Below are 21,128 nucleotides of genomic sequence, written 5' to 3' on the forward strand. Positions count from 1 at the left end.
ATTTTCAGGATGCTTGATACCTGATGTACTTTTCGCAGAATGAGACAATCTTGGGTTGCATTGGTAATTCAGGAGTTTACCAAACCTAAATTTCCACACCTCAAAGACAGGACTCATTGGCTAAAAGAGGTCCTCCTTTAAGACCATTCAAATCCAAATAAACACAAAAATTGAGGAAATAATAGTCCCTTATTCTAGGCATTCCTTGTATTATATCTCATTAGATTCCTATAGTTGCAAGCATTAGAAACCTACTCCAATGCACAAACACAGTCCAGAGAAGGGGACAGAAGGAAGGGTGGAGAGATGGGCTCAGAAAAGAACCAGGAATGGACTTAGAGAAGCTCAGAACAGTGGGAAATGGGTGGTTTTGATGATTGGAACTAATGGAAAGTCTTGTGGGAGTGTAGCCCCAGAAATGAAACAATTCCAGTCCTTTCATCAACATTTGCGTCCTTCCCAAGATTCAGAGTTCGGCAGTAAAGAGTTGAATGGGTCTCGCTGGGGTCACACATCCTTGACACCAGAAAATCAGGACCCTTTAATTAGTTAAATCCACCAAGCCTGCTTCTTGTGGGAATGTGGGAAGAAGTAAGTCCCCAAAAGGAAATTAAAATACTAGTACTAAAAGAAAGTAGGATAAGTGCTACATAGGCCAAAAGACAACAAATATCCACTATGCATATTCAACTTCAAGTAGCCACAGGTAGGAAAGGAAATAAAAGAATGGTCTGTCATTATGGGAAGACATATTGAAATTATAAAATGCCTGTTGTTGACAAAACTATTTACATTTGTATGTGTGGCATGTATGTGCGTGTACAACACTTGACCTGTGAGTGAATGTTTTTGTGATTATTAAAACAATAAGATAGTATCTGAGGTTAAGCTGGTGACAGCTCTCATCACAGGCTTCATATAAATTAATTTAAAATTCTCCACAGTTTACTCCAAGGCATTAATTTCCCTCGTGTGGGGCAGCCTTGTAATTGGGTTGTGATGTATTTTTAATGATATTTATTATCATTCAAGTGTTTCTAGAAAACTAAATGAGACATGTAATTTAGTTTGATTTAGATCTTCTTGGATATTTTCTACTTCTTTACAAATACAGAGAAGCAGCCACTTTTAAATTTTATTTTTATTTGCTATACAAAAATGTGTGAATTTTAACATGCTCATAAGAGATATACATTGTCAGATTTCTTTAAAAAGAAAATAAGACTTCAAAGATCCAAATTTAGTTTGAAAGTGCACCTTACATCACAAATCCTATGAAGCTCATTTGTGTCCTTGCTTTCCCTAAAGAAATTAAGGGTTAACAAAATAGAAAATTCTGATTTTTCTAACTATAATGTGTGTGTTGAATGTAACAATACAGTCATCCCTTATATCTGCAAAACATTTTATGCTTTACCGACTTTCACCTGCTTTATGTCACTGAAATGGACTAAGACATTCAAAGAGTTACTGCTGATTGATTCCTTGTGAGATCTGTGTCCGTCTTTGTTACCAAGGGAGCCATTTCCAAATTCAGCTTAATCTGAGTTTGCCCAGCTGCACAGTTGTTAATTTTGATTTGGCTGGTGTTTTTCCATTCTCATGAAACTGTGTGGTTCAAGACAGACAGAAGGTTAAAGGGTTAGTATAAGATGGCTTATTCTTTACTTAATCACTTCCTTTTTGGTAGGAAAAAGTAGCCTTGTTTTCAGAAGCTGAAACATTTGAGCGGTTCTCCAGGGGAACTCCCTCTGATGAAAGGCTAAATTAAATCTGTTACGTGACCCAGGCTGACAGCTGCGGCCGTGGATCCAGCTGTATGGACTTTCTCCGATCTTCTCATTTGTTTTAAACACAAGTGGCGTGGAAGTTGGCTTCATTCCAATTACATTAAGGTCAAAGGGTCCTGGATTAAATTAAGGTCTAAAGAATCCATGTGTCATTTAAATCTTCTATTTCTTCTAAGAAATCTTATCAGTTATCTTGATATAACACTGAAATTAGTTAACAGCTGTGTTACTTCTCATTCGTTTTGGGGATTTCAAGATTGGAATTTTTGGAGGGTCTCTCAAAAGACCCCATGAATCATCACTGTGAGTGATTTGCTTGTCCGTGTGTCAAGATGTCAAGAGAATTGAAAAATAATTAGCATGTGGTGCTCTAATAGAGCCTACTCTATTGGTACCAAACTAAACACCTATTTTTTGTTAGTTTTTCTGTGTCATTAACTAGGATGAATAGTTTTGAAAACTGAAGAAGCCATTCAGATACAGGATTAATTCTGTTATGAATATTGAAAATAGAATAAAGGTTCAGATATATGGGAACAACAGTGCTGGCTGAGGAAGAGGGAGTTCCAAATGGCATCACAGGATCTACCGCATGTCACAGAAAGAACATAAAACTTCTCAAAGGAAGCGGGGAACACTCTTTTCATAGTGTTTCTTGAAAAGACTAGGTTTTCTGAAAAAGAGAACCAAGAATAACTACTTCAGGTAGACAAAACTGGAGCAACCCCAATGGTGAATAACCAAGACATGGCTCCCTAATTACATTCAAAATGTAGATCTCAAATATGCGGCCCTCAGTCATGAGGGATTTGCCACAGAGATGTTCTCTCTTCCTCGTTCCATCAGTCCTTTCCCTGATTAGCGCCCCAATGCCAACAAGCTCACCTTGTATCTGTGTAGGTCAGAGCTGCAGAAAGATATTCAAAGTATCTGCAACATTGATTGTTCTTTAGATTTTTCTATTTGCAAGGCTAATGAGTTTAATATTAAACCAATCCTAAATTTAATCCTTCTCTTTTGATCTGCAAGTATAAATACATGAAAACATTTTCTAGGCCATTTCTCAAGGAAAACAAAGGTAGAATTTCAAAGTCACTTTCATTTGCTGATGTGCATAATTAGGTAGATTGCTTTCCTTTTTCCTATGGGGGATAGAGTAGCCTGACTTCACTCAGGAGATTCTGGAAGGAGAAGTTGTCCTTTTTTTTATTTGAGTACTCTTCATTATGACTACCATTTTTGCCTCCAGTAGAATCATTAAGTTTCAGAGTGTTATTTTAATAAAATTTAAATAATAAATATGAAAGGATATAGGACAGTTCCTGGTACATGAAGAATTCATTGTAGTTGGTTTGATTAGCTGATTGGCACACGTTTCTTGGGTAAAACATGTAGGGTAATTTTCAATCATCTTCAAATAAAAACAAATCTACATTTGTCTGATATTCAGTGGTTCACTTACCACTTTTCATACTTTATCTACTTGATCTTTGCGGCAACACTGCCCTTTTCCCATTTATCCCAACATCAGCTGTTGCAAATGACTTGTGGAAGTTACATAGCTGGTAGGTAAGAAATCCTGAACTTCCAACTAGAGATTCTGATTTCTAATCTTTTGTGACAATGACCAATACACATGAGTATTTAAGTAAGTTACCAGATGTTGATGGTTCCCTACAGAGGTGAAAAATATTTTCGTTGTTAAATTGCTAATTGCCTATCTCCTTTTTGCTGACATTAGCTTCTAGAGCCACATATATAATCTGTAATTATTTTCCCTGGTCTCCTTTCCCCAGGGTTTTGTGTATCTTTTCTTAATTACTTGAAACTGTTAATGGTTGAACTTCTATGTGAAGTCTCACTGTGATTTTTCTAGGCTCCCTCTCTGGTGGATTTTCAAAGGGTAAACAATTTTAAAATCAAATAACTCCCCAGCGTTTCCATGAACGCATGATAGTTTTGAGAAACCAAGTTCATTTTCTCACCATGAGGAAAGCAATACATGTTCATTGTAGAAATTTGGAGAATGCAGAAAAATCAAAATGGCAAAATCCTAAATATCGTAACTGATAATATTAGGATCCATATCTCTAGTGTTTTCTCTTTAAATTTATTAAATCTTGTGTGATTATTCTGTTGTATTATATTTATTACCACTTTATTGAACAATAATACATAAGCAATTTTGCTTTTTATTACAAACTTTAAAAAATTTAGTTTTAATGGATATGCGTTGTTTCTTAGGATGAATGTACCATGATTTCCTAATTGTTTCTTACCCATGATGATTTACTGTTTCTCATTTTTAGCTACCTGGTGCCCTTACTATCCCTTAGAGATATGGGTATTCTGGGCTCAAACTCTAGTGTCATAATAGCTATGGATCTAGAACCACTGTCAAGGTGCCCTTAACCTCTTTCTTTCTGAGGTAGCGAGTGCCCTTTCTTTATCTTTCCTTTCGTACCAATGCTTGCCATCTTGATCATGAACTCCAGCCACCTCGTGTTTTCCAAAAAGAAAAGCCAATTATATGCAAAATGTTGTGAGTTCACTAACTTTACTGAAGAATTGAAGCATGTAGTAAATTTATGGCATGTATTAATAGTCATTCATAGATTTATGCCAACCCTTATCCTAGGTTCAATGTCCTTCCCAAAGTGCATCACAGCATTAAGCCTATCTCCACCATACACAGTTCTCTGAAAAAGATAAACTGTTTGGAACAGCAGCTCTGGAGTCTTCACTCGTTGGGTATAATCTCCACTAGCCTACCTTTCTCCCTTATACCTTTGGATTAGGGTGACTATATTTTCTCCATCTTGTTACGAAGATAGTATTGCAAAGACATCCTCGTATAAATCTTGCATTATATGTGTGCTTGTTTCTTTAAGATAGAATCCCGGAAAAGGAATTCTTGGATCTGGATGAAATAATATAAATTTATTTATTTAACAAATATTTATTGAGTGCCTACTATTTGCTCTTTGTAGACATTAAATTTATAATACTGATGCTTTAAATCCCTGACTAGTGAACATTAAAAACCCATAGGCTTTATCTATTAACACTTGGGTAATGAGGATTATAGGTGTGGGCTCTTCTAGGGGTTTAAAAGTATTATCTCATTTAATCCTGTGAGGCAGCACCTACTAAACCATTTTACAGATGGAGAAATTAATGCATAGGGATTTTAATTACCATGCCTGAAGTTACACAGCTCATATGTGGCAATGCCAAAACCGGAATCCCAGAAATTCTGGCACTAGAGTGTTATGTTAAACTCTCTGTTGCATCGTAACATAGAAAACCTGTACTCACACTCTACTTTATACTTTGGATTTTTCCAACATAAGGCTGGGTAGCTTATGTTTCAGTTAGATTGTACTTCCATTCTGGAGGAATATGAAGGTTGGTAATTTAGCCATGTAATTTTTAGTGTTACATACTTCAAATGCTTATTTTCTTCAATGTCATTTCTTCCTCCATTTGATCTTGAATTATAGTGATGAAAATAATTCAGATATTTGTAATGGAATACTTTGTTCTTGCTTGTTTCAAACCAATTGAGATGCCCTGGGTAGCCCAGACTATTACAAAGATGACAGTTTTACCCCCCTGGGGCTTAGATAATCGTCTTGGCCTTCAGTAGTGAAATCAGGTAGACGGGAAGCAAGCATTTGTTTTTTTGACAGGAGCCCATTCTTCTGCTGTGAAGTTGATTTGGAGGAGAGCTGTGGATTTGGGGAACTAGATCAAACAAATCTCTTAATTCTCTGTAAGTAGAATAGGGCCTCTCACCACTGTGGTGCAACACCAACCCTGATGCATAATAACAGGTACTGGTGGGTGCCTTTTCCCATGCAGAGTGACTTTAGAACAGCTAATGAAATTCATTACTCATTTGAGAGAAAGAGAGAAAGAGTAAAAAGCATTATAAAAATCCAAGCCAATTCAGAGTAATCTTGGCACATACCTTATCCCCGTTGGTGAATTTCCAAAAGAAACAAGCACATTAAATTCAAGAGGGACAACCCAACCCTTGTTAAAGCTGTAAATCAGTGCTGCTCAGTCCCCAGTTTCACTCAATGTCTCTGCAAGGAGCAGTAGTGAGAAATTAACTGATCCCACTATCCTTGTATACATCTGTCTCTTTACACCGAGCAGGCAGCTCCCTTGCTCCGGAGAGAACTACTGGTTATATAGCCCGGATTCTCGCTATCACAGATGCATAAAGCATCTGTGACAACTTTGGCCTAATCTCAGGCTCTAGACACTATGGAATATATCATTGCTATTTCTTTTTAAACTTTATGTCCACAAAATTATGATGCATTGAATATCTTCAATGTTACACAATGATCAATAAATTCACTGGAAAGATTGAACTTCACCAATCTATTCCTACAGAGGCCAAAACTTAGTAAATTACATGAAGTAGATCTGCTGGATTTTGCAGTCCCATGTCAAAATAACCCCAGTGCAATATTCTAAACAGGAAAGTCCTAATAAATATCATTCATTAATTGATGTCATAGCCTGAAATGAATACCTAAAATTATGCCTTCGGATGCTTGCAGGCCATACATTTTATTTGGGTATATCGAACCAAGATTGCTGCAGCCACAACGCAGAGTACTAACCACTAGACGATCACAGCAAGCTACCGGGGACCCTTATTTGGGTATATCAAGGAGAGTTAGGATTTAGTTTTTCTGTGGTTTTATTAATAACTTGTGACTTGGGAGCTCTGATTTCCCTATTGTACTAATTCAGGTGGGATTGATTTTAGGTAACATTGGGGTCCCAGGAAAAGATCTTCTCGTCTCCTACTCCTTAAATAATGCTGGATTTGGGGACTAATGAGTGATAAAATTTAAAAGATAATGAGAACCCGATTACAGAAGTCCTCTCAAAACATCCATATGTCATTTGCCTTTAAACCTATGAATTACAATACACACTAAAACCACACTCTCATATCCCTACTCATTTTGGTGTGAGGAGGGAGAAGATAAAAGTGTTATTAGCCACATCATGGGCTATTGCTGTAAGCACCAAAGGGCATCATATACTTAAGCTGAAGAACTCTTAGGGACATAAACAACCAACCAAATCTAAGACAGATGTAAGAGCTTCCTGAAAGGGTTTTACTGTACATTTTGTTTTGTTTGCTACATTTGATACACACTCAATGGGGAGGAAAAACAGGTTTCAGAATAAGCCAACTGTTTCAGACTTGAAGGCCTGTGGGGGCAGTTGGTAATATAAAAGTAATATGCTGCAGGGTAAGATAAAGACTACTGAGGCCTGCAGCTGAATTGGAGTGAAATACCATGATTTGAAGACATTCAAAGCCAATTAAAAATAAAATAAATGTGGGTGGCAAACCAAACATCTGGAACCTGCATTTGGCTTTTGAGCTGTCAATCTAAATCTTTGGAATTAACCTTTGCCTGGGAAATAAGGAATTGGAACTTAAAATAAGTCTAAATAGAATAATATCAAAAGGCGGCAATTCCAGAAAGACTTTTTTTTCACTTCCCAAGACATGCCATAGCATCTCTGAATTTTCTGCCTCAAAATACTCAATGTCTCACAGCTCTTTCATTAAATATGTTGGTCAACTGAATTTCTTCTCTCCAAATATTGTGTGGGGTATTTCTTTTTTACTAAACTAGCCACCTTTCTGGAAGTACCTTCTAGACAGAATATTCACCTGGCATTACCCTTAGTTTCCTTAAGCATTTGTGAAGTGAGCTGGGTTTTTTTTTTTTTTTCCTAATGTAGAAAGTATATGATGACTCTTGCCATTGGCCCACTATGTTCACATTTTGTTTTATTTTTTATATTTGGAAAATTATCAAAATATGTATTGACTGCTACTTTGAAAAGCCTGTTAGCATTTATTAAAATGTCGATGAAAGTTTCTAGGGCCTTATCAGAAGAGATCTTCCAAAGAAAGCCTTAGGAGTCAAAGCTAACTCTGTGTGCTTTGCAGAATGAGGAAGGGTGGCATGTGTGAGTGTGGGGAAGGAAGAGTTTAGTGGGAAAGTATCTGTTGATGTCACTTATGTGAAAAATAAAAATAATAATTTTTTTCACTTATGGGATCACTTTAGCGTTCAAATTTCGTAGGAACCACTCAAGCTTCTAGGAGCCCCAAAATAACCCAGAGGACCACCGCTTTTCACTTAGGTTGCATAAATGCTTCATCAAAAGGGTTAGAGGACGCAGATTGTGTTTTTGGTTTTCTGTTTTGGATTTTGTTGTGTTTTGCAGCAGGGGAAGGTCCATTTTTCTCTCCTTATGAGTTCTGTACAATTGGAACAAACACATCAACCCTATAATGAAACTGTCACATTTCTCCCTCTATTTTATTTTTATTTTTGGCACTATGGGGGGCTTCTTTGAGGGGAGCACATTCCCTCTTGGCTTCAGGAATCTAATGCAATGTGATTATCGGGCTATTTTTTCAGACTTATCCATTTTCATCACACTGCATCCATAATAGTCCTGTCATTCAGTTCTATTAGAAAATGACCTAGCTTGTCTCTGTAGAGACAAAGAGGCTCAGAGCAAAATCCTGACACAGGATCCATGTGTTTGTGACAACCAAGACTGCCTGTGATACTTTGATTGCTAGCAAGGTGCCAATATTTTTAAATTGACCCAAGCGGAACTCATGAGGAAGTATCTAATTCAGAAGAAATGATGATAATCGTCATAATACCATAGCAAGTAAGCAGAAGGCCTTTCTTCATGTTGACGAAGATAAAATTTACATAAACATCTATTCTGTGGATGTGATAGGGCTGGGTATCATGAGCCTTGGGGACTCAATAAGAACAGCTTGAATTTCTGAGGGAGATATCAGGTATTTTAGGATTTTCTCATATTATTTCAAATCTGGAAATAATAGTTATGTGGCTTTGCCCTAAGTTCCTGGAGTCTCTGTGACTGCATTGGAAGGACTGTGCAGTGTCAAAGCCTCAATGATAACTAAGAGATGAAATCCAACCAGGCATAGAAAAGGGAGATGGTATATGTCAGTGATTAATACCATATTTTCTTTTTCTACAGCAAGAAAAGCCTAGGCTCCTCGAGCCTTTGGATTATGAGACTGTCATTGAAGAACTTGAAAAGACCTACCGGAATGATCCTCTTCAAGATCTCCTGTTCTTCCCCAGTGATGACTTTTCAGTAAGTCTTCTCTTCTCAAGCCATCTAGATTCAAGAGGGCCCTACAGATTGGGTCGTTGTCTTTCCCTGTAGATTTAGGGAGTCCAGCCCTCCCTGTGGCCACCTTACATCTCAGTCTGTGCAGCAGGAGTTCACATCTGATAATAGAAAGTACCCCAGGGCCCCCTCAAGTTGAAAGATCAGAGGCTCAGCGAGTCAGTGTCCACTGGGGACCGGGAGGATGCCCAGGACACTGCACGGTTCCATCTGGCACTCGTGTGCCTGCCAGGATCCGGGTTTCTGACCACTGCCTTACCTGGACGCACAGAGCACTTCCTCCCTCAGCCATTTCTAACTGAAAGCTTCCAAGCAACTGAAACCAACCAATGGCAAGGACAGGACTCTATTAGCACAAAAGATGCAGTTCTTAAAAATCACCCTTAATCTTGGTTTGTCTTTCATAAGGAGATACTGACACTTGGGGGCAAAGAAAGGTAGGCTAGAACATCTTCATGGAGAGATTGGCAGTCTCAGATAGTCCCCTTTAGGACGATGCACACTACCGCATAGACAGCCTCTGAGGATAGTAGAGATAATGAATGAAAAGGAAATTCGCTTTGGAGACAAACACAAAGTTGTGGATGGTGAGCACCCACATGTTCCAAACATAAAATACTGTTACCTTGTGGTCTTAAAGATTTTTAAATTGTGATCTAATATCTGACTGTGCAGAGATCTCAGTGGGCAGTTAGTAAACTTTCCTGTCTTCCTAAAAGAAAGGTAGTCTCAGACATCACAAACTTCGACATCTTAAGGCAAATAAAAAGGCAGCTGAAGGGTATCCCTGTGAAACAGCCATTGTCCATGCAAACCTCTATCAGGGAGCATGGATCTCAGTGCCCACACATTCCTCAAGCAGCCTCAAACTTCCATTTTCTCTCTTACTTTGAGGGCAGGTCTGGCTTCTGGCTTTTAAAGAGTTTTTTTTTTTTTTTCACCTTCCTCCATGGATTCATGAAAAAGAAGGTATATGGAAGTTAATGATTTTCTGTTTCAAGTGTGAAGAATCATGGAAGAAAGGAGACAGATTTGTAAATAGGAAGAAAGAAACTCTTCCAATGTTTTTCAAAATTTTAAACAGCTTCCACTTGAGTGCTGGCACATTTTGAGAGAGACTTATCTCGTGCAGAAATCTCATTTCCGTGGTTGGACTAGGCCACTGGAAGTTGAACTGCAAGCATAAAGTTAAACCACATTTTTTTAAATTCCACATCCTCATTTTCATTTTTCAGACTGAAGATTAACCTGATGAACAGTCTGTCTTTCTTTCTTTCTTTCTTTCTTTCTTTCTTTCTTTCTTTTTTCTTTCTTTCGTTCTTTCTTCTTTCTTTTTTTTTTTTTTACCAAGTGTCGCTCTGTCACCCAGGCTGGAGTGCAGTGCCATAATCTTGGCTCACTGCAAGCTCCTCCATCTCCTGGGTTCAGGTGATTCTCCTGCCTCAGCCTCCCAAATAGCTGGGATTACAGGCGCATGCCACCACACCCGGCTAATTTTTGTAATTTTAGTAGAGATGGGGTTTTGCCATGTTAGCCATGCTGGTCTCGAACTCATGACCTCAAGTGATCCACCCGTCTCGGCCTCACAGAGTGCTGGGATTACAGGGGTGAGCCACCACGTCCAGCCTTGAACAGCCTGTTTATGTCAAACACCACCAAAAATCATGAATCCAGGAGCATCTTTTCTCTTAGTTATGACCTTCAAAAATATGTCAAATGCTACTTCAAGGCCTCTCAGCTCAAAAAGAGAGTGGAGGATGCAGGTAGATGGGCTATAAAGTTTGCAGTGAGTTTGGATTGTTTTGGCATCTTTCCATGCTCATTTAAATTGAGGAATGCCTCTGATTACTTCTTGATCTTTACCTTCCCTAGCAGTGTAACAGAGAATACAAGAATAACTCTTTATTTTTCCAATGTGAACATTCCAATAAATACACTGAACTATTTTATTCCGTGGCTCTTTAAAACCCTTCTGTGACTCCCCCTCTGCCTTCAAAATGAAGTGCAATCACCTTGGCATGACCCAATGCCTGCTTCAAGATGTGGTCCTTGCCCATTTCTCAAAGCCGTAGCCTACCCTCTCCCACCCCCTCCCGGCCCATCATACACAGTCACCCTCATTCCCAACTTGGTAAAAGACCAGCACAGTTCCAAACATACTATTCTATAACACACCCCAAACCATTTCCTTCCTTTATTTTTATTCAGCAAATACACGATGTTCTAATACGGAATACTGGGCATTATTTGATGAATGGAGACAGCAGTGATTAGACAGAAATCACCTGGGGTTCTAAGGGAGCTTAACTTTTGGTGGGTTTACTTATTAAAGATTTACTTATTCCAAACAAAAAGGTAAACCAATTAATTTACCAGATAATTCAGATAAAGACCAATTCTATGAGGAAAATAAAACCAGGCAGAATCTGATGAAAGAATCTGAGTAGGGTAAGAACTGTGTTGGTCTAGGTGAACAAGGACAAGCCTCTCTAAGAAGGCGACATTTAAGCTGAGTTCTGAGTTCTCAAGAAGCATCAGCCATGCTGGGGAAGGCATATTTCAGGCTAAAGGGGTAGCTGGTGCAAAGGCCCTGAAGAGCTCCAAGATTGGAGATTGGTATGGCTGGACAGGCTAAGGCGTTTGCATCTTATTCTAACTACAGGCAAGGGCATGTCACAGGAGTGTTTCAAGAAGGAAAACAAATGACTGAGTGTGGATTTCTAAATATTACGAGTTCATCTGGGCTCTGTGTGGAAAACACAAAATAGGGCCTAGACAAACTGGGGAGTGTGGTCCAAAGAATCGTTTCCAATTAATCTCTGCCCAAGAGATTTTCAATGCTACCTAATCCTTACTATCAGCAAATGTCACATCCTCCAAATGGCTAAATTTTAATTTGCATTAAGCAACTGAAAAACAAAAGGATAGTGTTAGATATTATCTCTACATAAAATTGCCTATTTTTGAATAATATGTGAAGATTGTTCCTCATTTTTCCTGCTCTACAGAGTACGGCTTGGCAAACTGTGGCCCATGGGTGACCTGCTGCCTATTTTTTATGTCCCATGAGCTAAGAATGGTTTTTATGGTTGTTAAAATAGCTTAAGGAAAAAAAAGATGATATTTCAAAACACATTAAAATTATCTGAAATTCAAATTCTGTTACCCGTAAAGAAAGTTTTATTGAACACGGACACCATTCCTTGACCTCTTGTCAGTGGCTGCTTTCATGATGTAAAGGCAGGGTTGCAACAGAGTTGCAGTAGAGGCAACAGAGACATTCAGCCGGAAAAGATTTATTCTTTGATGCTTTACAGAAAAAGTTGGCTGACATACAGTACAACTGCATGTGTTTTTGGTTTTTATCCTCATGCTCTTTGTGGAATATAGGCGTGTCTGTAAATCTCTGATGTTACCTGCTTCACCCATGCCTATGTCACATTTTAGGGATGTGGTGCACCAACAGGAAGTGTCCATGCAGTCAGTAAGCATGTCATTTCCTCGGCTCTCCCTTCAGCAGTGGGTGAGGCTCCTCTGGGGTGTGTGGGGTCAATCTCCACGGAGCCAATGTGAAGTGGTCATAGAATGACCACCCCAATCCCAAGGCATTGAGGGATGGAAGGAGAGGGGCAGCTCCAAGCTTCCCACCCCCACCTCTAAATATCTTTCATCCAGTTTCTGCCCTGCAGATTGGAGAATCCAGCTCACTCGTATGTTTCCACGTTACCAAGCACCCACACTTGCAGCACACATGATTCATTACTCAGTTTGTTTAATCAATATTTATTCAGCACCCACGAGCTGCTGAATATAGAACAGCACTTCCTAGACTAGTGAGACTGACAAGAAAAGCAAAAGCCCTGTGTTTAAGGAGCTCATGCCCTTTTATGGATGAAAAAGCAAGTTGATTTAGAATGCTTATGGTTAAGAAATACCAAGAATCAGAGACTTCGTCTGGTATCTGGTACACCAGAAAGATTACTTTTCACCAAGGCAGTATTCTTATATTGTGACTGTATATATTAAAAGTTTTTCTCTATTCACTCTGCTGTCCCAAGCCACAAATACCCTCATTTGCCTGGACCACACCTCCCCTCCAAAAAGTGGTTTTGTAACTGGTCCTCCTGCTTTCTTCTTTGCCCCGCTTTGACTCGTTCACACAGAGTACTCAATGGAAGCTGTTAGGAACACAAATTAGATAACGCCATACCTCTGGCTAAAACTTCTCAGTGGCTCCCCATCGCCTTAAGAGTCAAATCCAGCTCCTCCCATAACCCCTGTCATCTGGTTCCCCATGATCTCCGAGCTCTCATCTAGCCTACTTTCCTCAGTCATTGCACAGACATCAAGCATTCTTTCTGTTCCCCCAACCTGCCAAGCTCATCCCCTCTGTAGAGCCTTTACACTCTCTGTATAGCTGGTTCCAATTTTTCAGTCACAACTCAGTTTAAATGTCACCTCTACAAAGAAGCATCCCTGACTTCCAAGCTACACTGCCCTCACATCCAGTTACTTTATAACATTACCCCACCTGCTTCCCTTGATAACACTTATCACCACTGGGAAATATCTTGGTTTGCTTTTTCACTCCTCTGTCACTTGTTTCTCACTGTTAGACGGTAGCCTCTAGCAGGACAGAGACATCTTCTGTCTTGATCGTTGAAAGATTTTCAGCAACTAAAGCAGAACTTGGCACAAAGCAGATGGAAAATAAATATTTATTTCATGAATTATCTTTCAGAAACATCTAGATTGCTATTTTATAACATAATGTTGGTCTTTTGAGTACCCTGAGGAGCCAAAAGGCTATTCTGAAACATAATTCTTGAGAACAAAGAAGATGAAGTAATTGGCTTTGCTTGATGGTAAGGAAAATACTTCCTGCTTTGGCACAACTGAACTCAACATATCACCTTAAAAAACAGCACTAAGAACACGTTTCCCTTTTTAAAGAGGCCCGTTCCTTCTAATATAGTGCCTAGCTCATAGCTGATATCAGCAAAGCTTAGTTTTCTCCTTTTAACACTTTTTTTTAAAGAGATGGAGTCTCGCTCTGTTACCCAGGCTGGAGTATAGTGGCAAGTCACTGTGGCCTCAAACTTGGCCTCTAAAAGTGCTGGGATTACAGGTGTGAGCCACTGCACCCAGCCCTCTAACACTTTAGTGTACTTCTTCACTTACTCATTCACTTCCTTTCTGTTACTAGGCAAGGGACAAATCAGTTCATATCTGTACTTCAAGTACCCAACACAATGTCTGGTTCATAGGCATTCAATAGATGATCAAACATTGAATTAAAATAGTTTTCTTCCAGGTTAAGGGCCTGACACAGAAGCACTTTCCTTTATTTTGGCACACCAGGTAGAAGCTAGTCCTCCTGGTATGTGGGTTCTGGGACTAAGCAGTATGAACTCCTGCACTACATGTGTCCTAATGATTCACTAAAATAAGCAGTATTGATGTATTTATTAAGCCATTCATTGCAAAAACTTGTACTGCTTCAATAATTGTATTTGCTACTTTTGTTCATCTTTCTTTTTCAAGCTGGTAGTAATAGAAACTTTAGAACAAAACAAAAAATAAAGAACTTAGTCACCAAAGTGTGTGACTCAGTAAAGTAGGCAAAGAAAGTAAGAAAAGAAATCAAGGGCTAAGAAAAATGGTTTCAAGGACACATTGAATCATATTGTCAAATGATTCAGTTTAAGAAAAGGCTGATGCAAAATAGCAGAAAAAAAGTTGAGAAAGTCAGAAATGAGTTTCTTCCTGAGCAAAAGATGTAGAAAGCCTGAGATGGGATCATTTCTGGGAAGTACAAAACCATAAATAAGAAAGTTCTGATGTCTGAAAGCTGGTAAGACCGTACACTGTGTAGGAAGACCACCTATCAACTATACTTCAATATTGTCCACACCAGTGAAACTCTATTTCAATTTACCTTCATGGACCACCTTTGGTGATCTAAGCTGTATATATTCAGGACACCAATACGAATAAGAAGCAGACCTTACACTTGAACAGTTAGACTTTCAACACCGGGCAGTGCGATTTTCGAAGTCAAAAGTCTATGTCACATGACTGCAGTTGCCTAAGAGTCTCATTATCTTCTCAAATTGCATCTTCATATTAGTAGGTCAGAATTGTGTCCCAGGGCACTCCAAGGCATTCTGCACTTTTCACTGGCTATTAAAACTCAGAATGGTGGATATCATAATATACCAATTGCTTGTTCTTTTCATAATACGTCTTTAGCAATGAAAATCAAATGGTATATGGGGACTTCTAGACTCAACCACAAGTGTCATTCTAGGAAAGGAAGCAGAAAGATTTGAATACGTTTTAAACTGCAAATCAGTAAGGTCATGAGTTTTCTTTTTTTTTTTTTCTGAGACAAAGATTAACATTTTATAAGAATCTCAACCTGTTTTAAATCTGTGGCTTTTGAGCCTGAAAAGCAGGCTTTTAAATGGCTCCTGGTGTTCGTGTAAGAACATTGTAATGCAATTTGAAAACTAAGTAATAGTCTTTGTCGAATTAGATTCTTTCTATGTTATAATATTCCTCTCATTTACAAGCTAATGAAGTTAAGATTTGGAAAGGCTGTTGTTCAAGGAAATAGAGCAACTGGAAGGACAAACACCTAACATAAGCACCTTGACTTTTACTATTAGTTTCTGTCTAAACAGCATGCTTTTGGCCAGATGCTTCTTAGAAAAAGAAGGCACACAAGTTGGGGGAAATACTAACTTCCTGAATCCCACAGTGAGTGATGCCATTAGAAAATAAGTACTGTAGTGAAACAGTTCTGGTTGTTTATTTCATTTCATTAAGAATGTGTGTAGAGACTCTGGTCTGTGTTTGATTGTGCTAAGAATGTATGTCCACATGAGACTTGGACACAAATGTTCATAGAAGCATTATTCATAATAGCCCCAAAATGAGAATAACCCAAATAATCCATCAACTGATGACTGGATAAATAGAATGTGGTATATCCATAAAATGGAATGTTATTATTATTCAGCCATGAAAAAGAATGAAATATTGATACATGCTGCAATTTAGATCAACCTTGAATATATTGTATTCAGTGAAAGAAGCCAGTCCCAAAAGACCATATAGTCCACGTATATGAAATGTTCAAAATAGGCAAATCCATAGAGACAGAAAGGAGATTAGTGGTTGCCATGGGCTGGGGAGATGGGAAAATGATAAGTGAATGCTAGTGGATATGGGGTTTCTTTTGGGCATGATGAAAATGTTCTGTAATGAAATCATGGTAATGGTTGCACAACTCTGTGAACACACCAAATACCACTCAATTCTATACTTTTAAAGGATAAATTTTATGACAGATCAGTTATATCTCAATTAGATGTTTTTTTAAAAAAGCCGTTCTATGTATTAGGGTAGAGGTGGTGTACATGATCACAGCAAGGATACAAAAAAATCATGAAAGCATATATCTGGATACGAGCACTTTAATTCTTTAAAAGGAATGAATGGAACACAGCAAAGGAGTAATAAGGAACATGGCAAAACTTATTTTACAGTTGTTGTATTTTACCCCCAAAGCAGATGTAATGTGGCTTGCTTATAAACAATAAAACACACAGGTGAAATGACCGGCTGAATTCATCAGCAGCATAACCTTTGGGCCTAAAATATTCTATAGGTAAGCTGCAGACTTCATGTGTGCTACAGAGAGTAAATAACAGCATTCAGGGAAGAGAAATGTGTGTTTTATGAATTAGAAAGCTTTTCAAAAGGAGCTGGCACCTATACAAAACCTGAGATTTTGAAAGAATGAGGAAAGAAAAAGACTTTCGGAGAGGCAGAGGAGCATGGGCAAAGGCCCTGTGCAGGAATGAGGCTGGCCCTGAAGGAGAAATGCGGGCAGCCAGGTGGGATGGAGCCGGTGAGAGCTGGCAGTGCTGGGCTGCTCTTCAGTCCATTTCTCTTCCCTAGACCATGTCTGCAGGCCTCACAGCAGGCAGCCCTCTTCACTGGGCTTTCTTGGATGGTAAACTCAGACCACAGACCTCAGAGTCTTTGCCAGGGGGAGGTCCTGGTGCAGTAGGTGTCTTTATATTGTTGGAGCAGCTCGTTTCTATTAATGCTCACATCTTCCCATATGTAGAATGTTTGGTCCTCACCTCTTTAGAGGAGATGAGACACATTTTGGAGCCTGGAAAACAAGTCACAAAAAAGAAGTGAAATGACTGGCTCAGTAGTTTGTCAACCCAAGAGTAAAACACCTTGAACTTCTTCTTATGGGATTCTATCACTACTATATACCTAAATACTACCACACTGCATCTTCATGCTTAACTTGGCTGGAATGACTGCTATCAAGTAATAGACAACTGTTCATTATTTGTGTATTTGCCATACAGTTTAACCCCAGCAAGACAAGAAGGGCCTTCCCTTTAAAGCACAAGTCAGGTACTAAAGTAATATTCTCATGTATTTAAACAATAAGTAAGATAAAATCACAATAATACTCTTCTGAATGTGGTAAAAGATGTTTTTCAAGCAACTAATGTAATCTAAGGGCATTCTCTAATAGAATAAAAGGCAATATTCGTGTCTGAGAAATTTTGGTTAAAATCACTTTTAAACACATGCTGAGGGTCATTAATCATGAAGTTTTAGTTAATAGTTCTTATTGTGAGGCTTATAACTCTCCAAGCTTAGATTGATTGATTACTTTAAACACCATCATTTTGTCCTCCTTTTTGAACAGGTGGAAGCTACAATACTGTCAGAGGAAGCTTTTCTCAGCTCCAAGATAGGATAAGCAGCCCTTTTTTAGACTTTTACAGTGACCTTTGGCCAAGTGAGAGATGGTCCTGCTGTGCTTGGAAGGAAGTCTTCTGTAGCTAGTGTAGCCAGCAGATCGGTGGCTCTAACAAAACCCCCAAGACCACCCACTGCAGGCTACAAGGAACCAGAAAGTGACAGGGCTGCAAGGGAGGATATCTGAATCTCATGGACGTGAAACTATAAACACAGGCCCGCATGCATCATTTCAGGACAGTTTTTATTTCCAAATGCCTGATCTCTGGACAATAGATAGGCTCCTTATGAAATCCTACCACCAAAGGAGAAGCTCAGCTGAGTTCCACTGCAGTTTCAGATCCGTTTTATGCTATTGAGCTATACTAATTGTTGACCAGAGTTTTATAAAAAAGAACAGGAAGTCTCTTGTGGTCAAGACAATTTGTAGTGATCTGAAAGGAACTGATTCTCAGAAAAGAAAAAATTCTTTGTAACCATATTAAAACCCTTACCAAATATGATTGTCTATAGTTTTCTTCGTATTTGATCAATTCATTTTTGCTTCAGTGGAGACACATTAAAGAGATCTAAAATGAGAGGAAGCGCCACAGTTTTTAAAGTGGAAACTTATGGAGTCCTTGCACTATTATTATTATTATTTTTTTTTTTTGAGATGGAGTTTTGCTGTTGCTGCCCGGGCTGGAGTACAGTGGCGCCATCTCGACTCACCACAACCTCCGCCACCCGGGTTCAAGCGATTCTCCTGCCTCAGCCTCTCAAGTAGCTGAGATTGCAGGCATGTGCCACCATGCCCAGCTAATTTTCTTTTTTTTTTTTGTATTTTTAGTAGAGACGGGGTTTCTCCATATTGGTCAGGCTGGTCTCAAACTCCCGACCTCAGATGATGAGCCCGCCTCAGCCTCCCAAAGCGCTGGAATTATAGGCGTGCACCAACGCACCTGGCTGTCCTTGCACTTTTTCAGACAAATGCTCCAGTATTATAATAAAATACAACTAAGATCAATAGCACGTTATGGGCATGCATCATACATGCATTCCCTTTCCTATACCTTGTGTAACCTGCGCAAGATATTAGATGTGCAATAACTGCACTTATTGTAAAATAATGTTTTAGGTTTATCACATGGTTCCATGAGCATGATTCAGCCCGTTGTCTTATTTAGCAAAAAGTCAACATCATTTTATAACAAGAGATCACCAGGCATTGTACACATGATTAAGCAATTTTTGTAACCCAACCTGAATGAATTTGCAGTCTCATAAATTGGATGTGAATATTACCTTATGTATTTGGAGGCCTATCTAACTATAGGACATTACTAATCTAGTAGCCATGTGATTACTGTTATGGGGAACCCAAGCCTACATTCCAGAAACTTACCAATAAAGCAAACAAACAAAAAGCTTCTTAAATCAGCTAAGTGTTCACATTATTATTATTATTTATTGAAATGGAGTTTCGCTGTTGATGCCCAGGCTGGAGTGCAATGGCATGATCTTGGCTCATTGCAACCTCCGCCTCCCAGGTTCGAGTGATTCTCCTGCCTCAGCCTCCCAAGTAGCTGGGATTACAGGTGCCCACCACCACGCCTGGCTATGTTTTGTGTGTGTGTGTATAAAAAAAAAAAAATATAAAAAAAATATATATTTTTTTTTTTTTTTTTTTTTTAATAGAGACGATGTTTTGCCATGTTGGCCAGGCTGGTCTCAAACTCTTGACCTCAGTTGGTCTGCCCACCTCAGCCTCCCAAAGGGCTGGGATTACAGGCGTGAGCCACCGTGCCTGGCCCACCTTATTTTATTATGTCACAGAGCAGTGATCATAGTGGGACAGTAAGTTTACTACATAGATGGAACAGGGAGTGGTTGTGTCACATGCAAAGTACGATGGAGCCAATTTAGATCTTATTATTTACATTTTACTTAATTATAAGCTTGATTCTGAGCCATGTTACTCTACTCTCCATCAGACTTAAAGTATTTTTTTTTAAAGTCAAGAAAGCAATGGAGAGTCTAGTGGAAAATGAAAAAGAGGAAGAGCTTGCATTTTTGTATAAAAATTTTATTAATAATGGCCATAATATAGAATTTTTTTAATTGGAAAGAAAAATGTCTAATGTTCCCAGTAGATTATAATATGTAATATTCCCTGGAAACCAAGCAAGTACCACCATATATCTGTAAATTATCCATCCAAATAGGAAACAAAGGCATCCCAGATCATTTAAATTCAGCAATAATCCCCAAAGCTCAATTTAGGCATGGTTCTTAATATTCTACTCCAAAACTTCAATATAGTTTATTTACTATTTATCTTCTAACAGAGTGAATAGCATAAAATAAGCAACTTGAAGAAGGGAACTCTAAAGGAATTAAAAATGTAAAATATGTGCCAGGCGCAGTGGCTCATGCCTGTAATCCCAGCACTTTGAGAAGCCGAGACAGGCAGATCACTTGAGTCCAGGAGCTGGAGACCATCCTGGGCAACATGGTGAGACCCTGTCTCTACAAAAAAAAAAAAAAAGTGAAAATTAGCCAGGCATAGTGGTGCGCACCTGTAGTCTCAACTACTGGGGAGGCCGATCACTTGAGCCCCGGAGGTCGAGGCTGCAGTGAGCTGTGATTGTACCATTGCACTGCAACCTGGCCAACAGAATGAGACCCTGTCTCAACAACAAAAACAAAAAAAGGTAAAATGTAAATAATAAGATCCAAATTGGCTCTATCTTACTTTGCATGCAAAGCAACCGCTCCCTGTTCCATCCATGGCACTACGCTTGCTCCCTGCACCTATGCCTGGTTTGAATTAGTAGCCACAGCCTCTTCTGAGCTGTTTATACAGCTGCAGTCAAATCCTGGAGCAAGTGCAGTGGCCCAGGGAGCTCAGTCCACAGCTGTGCTTTAGGGCGAGCATTCATTTTCACCATTGATGTATCTCGATCCTAGTTTTCTCGTTTTTCATCCTCTCATCTTGTTAAATCTACATTACATTCTTCCTCTTTCACAGGATACAAACCCTGTGCTTCCCGACATGCATGTGCATATGCACACACACTCACACCAACACATCACACCCATTCACACGTGAACAGACACATGCACACTCTACACACACACAACACTCACCACACACATTCACACCACACATACAAACACACTGACACATCACATTCATTCACACGTGTACACCCATACACATGCAGACACACTCCACACACATTCACATACCACACACACCACACACATTCATACCACACATACACACTCACACCACACACACACCACACACACTCACACTGA

At 39.0% G+C, this 21,128-nt stretch overlaps 1 protein-coding gene across 4 annotated transcripts in view; it reads left to right on the top strand.

Moving 5' to 3' along the window:
- Window positions 1–21,128, top strand: part of DOCK10 (dedicator of cytokinesis 10) — a 277,368-nt gene that overhangs the window by 102,682 nt on the left and 153,558 nt on the right. For all 4 annotated transcript variants that reach the window (XM_058437931.1, XM_032754230.2, XM_032754224.1 and 1 more), the window contains exon 2: window positions 8,871–8,990. In XM_058437931.1, the coding sequence (XP_058293914.1) occupies window positions 8,871–8,990 (120 nt within the window). The remainder of the gene's footprint in view (window positions 1–8,870; window positions 8,991–21,128) is intronic.

This window comes from Hylobates moloch, unplaced genomic scaffold, assembly GCF_009828535.3.
Source record: "Hylobates moloch isolate HMO894 unplaced genomic scaffold, HMol_V3 SCAFFOLD_1, whole genome shotgun sequence".
Lineage (NCBI taxonomy): Eukaryota > Metazoa > Chordata > Mammalia > Primates > Hylobatidae > Hylobates > Hylobates moloch.